General features: G+C 41.9%; 1 protein-coding gene across 1 annotated transcript; it reads right to left on the bottom strand.

The window, feature by feature from the left end:
• Positions 1–228: 228 nt before the first annotated feature.
• scrt1a (scratch family zinc finger 1a) lies at positions 229–1,715 on the bottom strand (the record flags this gene model as incomplete). The annotated part of the gene is made up of 2 exons (XM_081376924.1): positions 229–953; positions 1,601–1,715. The coding sequence occupies 2 exons, from the start codon at positions 1,713–1,715 to the stop codon at positions 229–231; spliced, it is 840 nt and encodes a 279-aa protein (XP_081233050.1).
• Between the last annotated feature and the right edge of the window lie 4,496 nt (positions 1,716–6,211).

Here is a 6,211-nt window from a genome sequence, read left to right as displayed (position 1 = left end):
TACCTCAATGCTGAACACTTTTGTGGCCACTGGCAGCAGTACAATATTATCCAATACTTAGAAAAGGTTTGACCTTTCGAGAGAAACAAAGACATTTTCAATGTCCTCTGAGTTTTGGCAAAACGGGTGGAATCTGGGCTCTGAATACGTGAACAGCGGGAGAAAGAGTACACTTAGAAAAGAAAAGTTAAGGTACATGCGATTAATCCAGGGTTTGACGTCGAGCGTTCACACTTCCATGGGGCTCAGAGGAGCAAACGCTCCCTTGAAGCAGGCCGACTCGTAGTGCTTGTTCAGGTAGGACTTCAGGGCAAAGGTCTTGTTGCATCTCTTGCACTTGTAGTGCTTAAAGGCCGAGTGTGTCTGCATGTGCGCGCGCAGGTTGGAGCGGTCGGCGAAGGCCTTCCCGCAGTGCGCGCAGCCGAAGGGCTTCTCGCCCGTGTGCGAGCGCATGTGTCCCTGCAAAAGCCACGGCCTGCTGAAGGCCTTGCTGCATATGTCGCACTTGTGCTTGAGGTCGTGGGTCAGCAGATGCATGGCCATGGCCGGCATGGAGACGTACACCTTCCCGCAGGTGGGGCACTTCTTGGCCATTTTGCTGTCCATGCTGCGGTGCGTCTGCTTGTGTCTGCTCAGGTTGGAAGACGTGGCGTATGTCTTTCCGCACTCGTTGCACGTGTGCCTCTGAATGCTCCTCGGGTTGCTGATGGCTTTTCTCCTCGACCTCCCGTCCGTGATGAAGAAGGCGTCCACCGTGTAGCCCTCGCTGACCGCCGTGTCTCCGTTGATGTATCCCGAGGAGATCTCCGACTGAGGGCTGTCGGGCTGGTCCGAATCCGGCGCCCCGTAATCGCTGTGGATGCCGTCGTAAATGGGTCCCGGAGAGGGAACTTTGATGCCTCCGTCGCTCTCGCCATCGTACGGGGCCGGGGTCATGTAGTCGCTGATGTACCCTGAAAACACGCACAGTTCAAACGCAATGCAACAGTGTGCTATATATGCATGTTCCTCCTCCTCCTCCTCCTCCGTCAGACAGAGGTGAACTCCTCTACATTATCTCACAGGCCGGCGCATGCAAGAAAATCAATAGCTCTCCATTTCAATTAGCGTTGCAACCCATTTAAACCACAATGGTATCGCTTCGGTTATAATTGCATGGAAATTGAGCAGAATTAGGTCGAAAGATATTACTGTGTAATAAGAGCATGCATGAATATTCTATGAACGGCAGAATGCCTGCTTATGCAAGTGTATGCAAAGCGCAGGTTATGTAGAGCGTGAATAATAACATGAAACATGATCAAGCGTTCGCTTAATAGACTGCGTACGTGGATAATTCCATGACACGTTTCGATAACTCTCGGTGTACTTGTTGCTAGCTCTGCGTTTTCGAAAATAAAATGCGCCTTAAAGCGAGTCGAATGCGTGCTTGAAAGAGCGCAACACCTGAAATGTGCCGAGTCGACAAAAACTGCTGCGCCTGACGGTGTTGAACACAATGTGACTGGGTCAGTGCCGAGGTTATGACTATAAACCATCAAACGTCAATATGCGTGTAAGCGAACTAGATGTTTATGCGAGGTCAAATCAAACAAATTACCTTTCTCGTGAAAGCGCAGGCTGAGGTCTGCCCTGGATCTGCCATAGGAGCTCTCCAAATCAGCGGATGAGAAATCATCAAGCTTAACCTTTTTGACCAGGAAAGACCTTGGCATGTTTCAGGTTGAAGGGGAAAAACACTCGTCCGCCGGTCGACTCGCTCGCTTTTCCTCATGCAACGCTGAAACAAAACGCGTTTTTTTGTTGTTTTTTGTTTTTTGTTAGTATCGTTCCTCTTCGGTAATGCCGAGATTCGGATGCCAGCACAGGGTTACGGCAGACCCTCGAGCCCCTGAATGCGCTTGTGTTGATGAAGCGCGACGCCTCGATGCTTTCGGGAGAAATGCAACTTCAGCACTGGACAGCTCCCGCTCGGCGGCACGCATTCAGAACTGGACAGCTTCACTCCTCTCTCTTTCTCTCTCTCTCTCTCTCTTTAGCTCCTCTGGGACCCTTCACGACGATCGTATCTTCCAGGTTCGAGTCTAAACTAACTAGTCCTCTAGTTTCCGTGCTGCTTTTCTTCCCCTAAAGACACAGAAAGGACAGTGAAACAGCTGAGTCTGCGTCAGCCTGTTCGCTCTCCTCTCTCCTGCTTTAACTCCCAGCTGTTCCGTCTGAAGGCGTCGGGCTTTCTGAAGTCTGTTGATCAGCTGTTGGGATTTATATGGCTGCGATCAGGTGGGAAATGAAGATGGAAGTACTTAATTTAATCCATAAAAAAAATCTCCCGGGACCAACATTGAACTGGATGACTTAATGACGCTGTGAGACGTCCACGCCTTCGCCAGATTTTTTCTTTTTTTATTCTTTCGAAGCCTGAAATAAAACAGAAGGGTTTATTTACATCACAAATCCGTTCAGTTTTCATAAAACACAAAAACAAACATGTTTTTATACATGAACGCATGTATTTATATTATACTTTAAATGTAACCAGCTTTTTAAAAAAAAAAAAATATATATATACATATGTTTAAATTATTAAGGTTGCATAAAATAAAATAAATAAAGTCTTGCTTGCAAATGTTAATACTCAATTTGGGAAGATTTTGTTGTTTTGCATTACGTTTGCTGCGTTCAGAATCTGCCCTCCCGCGCTGCGTTTTCGCTCGCTTCTTTTGACGCAAACCGCTGAATTAACTACTGGATGTGGCCTCAGGCTTTCAGGTCATTCTTTTACATCACGGTCTATAAACCAATGGCTTTCTTTTCATGCAAATCACACGAATTGGGTACCAGAAGGTCCGTTTCCTCAATGATTCCAGTAGGAGCCATATGTCCGCAATTAACGCGGATCCTGGAGCTGTAGTACACACTGTTGTCTGACATCGTGTTCTCATTGTTCACTCCTTCAATGGGACGAATAAGGACGTCCCGCAGTAGGATTGCCATTTTACAAACATTCAGACACGGAAAGAAAGCGTTATCGTGATCGATGCTGCTTTGCACATGTTCGCTTTCTCATTTAGGGATGAGCACAAGCATTGCAATGTCTATGTATTCTTCGCATCTGATAGATGATCTTTAAAACAAATGTTTGGAAAATTGTAAAAATTCGGTCAAATAATGAGAAAATTGCACTGTGCCATTTAGAAATAAATTAATATAATTAAATACATATATGGATGTATTATGCCTTCAGAAAGGCACAATGACGCTACAAGCCCAAGGTCGAGAAACTAAAATAAAGAGAATTTAATGCTGATATATTTAACAAAACAAATCGACTAAAAAGAAACTTGTCCTTGAAAAGTAAAAAAAAAAAGAAGGGGAAATCCAATAACCTGTGGATGCAACTTTAAGGCATTTTTAATAAAACACTCTCAACTACAATCTAAAAAGATATAGGGATTACAGACAAAATGCAATCTGTATATATATATATATATATATATATATATATATATATATATATATATATATATATATATATATATATATATATATATATATATATATATATATATCAAAGGACAAAATGAATACACAGAGAAGGGGACAGCCCCAAAACATCTCCCATTTAATGAAGAATGGACACAAATATTTAGCCTATATTTTGCACCTGTAAATGAGGGACAATGGCTCTTGTCGTGTAGAATGGCTTCATGTGCATGCATGTGTGTGTAACAGTTTCACCAGCATGCAGTGAGTATGTAGGACACTGTTGCACAGCCGTTGACATTCCCAAGCGCGCATCAGCCCACGGCGACCTGACGCGTTTATGTGGGAGAAGGACGTTCCCGGGAAGTGCTGACATCAGCTGGAAAAACACAGGCGAAAATATTCAAGTGCGCCTCATTTGCATAATAATAGTCTACGGTGTGTTGAGACACACCGAACAAACGTCTCGTCGGAGTTGAAATCAAAAGAACTTCATTGACATTTAATTCTCACGTACGCAGTTTTCAATGAGACCGATTCGAATCAGTTCACAAGCCACTTCTGGAGCAGGCTGTGAAGGACATGTGGAAGGTCAAAGGAGGATAAACGCACTGTATACTTCTGTACTTTAACCTTAAAATGTACACTTTTTTGTCATATTCAGCTTCTTTTCATTTGATGTTCCTTACGGTGTCTTTGAACTATCTAAATAGGTTTAGTTTAGCTATTTTTATATTTAAAGGGAGCTTAGTTTTTAACATTTTAACATCTTTATTTTCCTGTACATACAGGCAATGTTATGAACATATGTTCAGATACAGATTTAGTGAGAAAGTTGCAAGCTGTCAAACCTGACCCTATAAAAGAAAACTTTTGAAATTATTAAAAATAAATCGTTTTAATGCATTAATTATTTTTTCTAGATAAGGATATTCAGGATGTCAGGAAATGTAGGTTTTGTTAGATTTAGCTATATAGCAATCTTACGTGTGCACAAGAATCTGAATTAGCATTAAAATGAATTTTCATTGGCAAAACACTGGTGTTATAAAGAATACGCATCTGATTGCACTTTGGTATGTGTTCTAGGGTTAAAACATCTGGTTTGCACTCTTAAAGGGATAGATCACCCCCAAAAACATCATTTACTCACCGTCACGTCATCCCAAACCTGTATGACTTTTAAACATGAGCATGAATGACATGAGGGTGAAGTAAATGAAGAGAGACGCTACATCTCTTTAAGAAGCTCTCGACTGTAAAAATAGTCAAGTATCCTAAATGATTTTAACTTAAGCTTTTATTCAAGTCAACTCATGATTTAATTAAATAGCTCTTTAAAGGTCCCATAATGTCAAAAATGAAATTTCCTTGCTTTTTTCATGATAACAGAGGTCTAAGGGCGATGTAACTACCAAAACAGTCAATCCACAGACACATGCACGCAGCCTGCATAAAGTAGCTGTGCATTTTCACGAGCCGTTGTGACTTCCGTATAAATGTGATGTCAGAACAACTCTACATCAGTCTCACCCCGAGCACTGCCCACCGTCGCTCACTCCTTTCGCCCACCTCCAGACAACATCTGCTGATCGAGCAACAACAACACGGAAACATGTCGAGAAAATGCTGTTCAGTCGATGGATGTAGAGACCTGCACGAGTGTGCGGCGCTGGCAGTAAGGTAACGTTACTCGTGTGTGTGAGCGGGTTGCGGGAGAATAAACCGATTCAAAAATAGAAATATCTAAAAATAAAACATCTAAAAACAAATAAATTGTTACTCATATGTTGCACAAAAGCAACGAGAAGAAATAAAACTAAATAAAAAACGAGTTTCTATTTATATAACATGTTTGCAGTGTTGAGCAATGTAGCCAATCACAGACATGTATGTTGATTTCTTGAACGCAATGGCCAATGAGATGCATTTAAGATCGAATCCACTCACACCTGTTCAGTGCTGAATTCTGCATGCTGGCAAATCCTCTGATTATAACAGACGAAGTGTTGACATTATGAAAGATTATATGTGCAGTCAGCTTCATTGATGATAATAGAGCTTTGTGAGATCATGATGAACTGAGATATCAGCTTTGCGCTATTTCTGTCATGCCAAACCATGCATGCAGTAGCCTATGCTTGCTTTATGTTAAACTAACAGTGGTTTTTGAATGTTTATGCTTTATTAACAAATAATGTATCACTATCATTACAGGTGTTTTATTTCCCTTACTTGTGAGCATCACCAAGCCACCGCAGACTACAGCATACATGACCCTAGTCACCTGTGATTGGCCTGGCCATGCGTCACTTACAAAACAACAGGCCAATCAGAAGAGAGACTCATGACTATTAATTAGACAGGCCAAAATCGACCTGTTCTTGGCAGAGCTCCTGAGAAAGGAGCTGTAAAAATACATTGAGATGGTTTTTGGTAGTTATACCGCAAATATATATTCTTAAGGGCATCAAAACCTAGAATAAAACTTCAGAAAGGTGTACAATATGGGACCTTTAAGGTCAAGTCACACCAGCACTTTTTACAGAGACAGAGTAAAAGAACATCAGATGGATGGATGAAGCCATCATATACCGCTGAAAAGCTGACAAAAGAAAAAAATAAGGTTAAACTCACAGATTCAGACAATACAGGAAAGTGTCAAAGTCTATTTCCACAGTCATGCGTTCATACAATCACAAGTTATTGCACCATCTATCTCTCTTAC

The sequence above is a fragment of the Scardinius erythrophthalmus genome, assembly GCF_964197995.2.
Source record: "Scardinius erythrophthalmus genome assembly, chromosome: 10".
Taxonomy (NCBI): domain Eukaryota; kingdom Metazoa; phylum Chordata; class Actinopteri; order Cypriniformes; family Leuciscidae; genus Scardinius; species Scardinius erythrophthalmus.
This window is presented reverse-complemented; position numbering and strand designations above follow the sequence as displayed.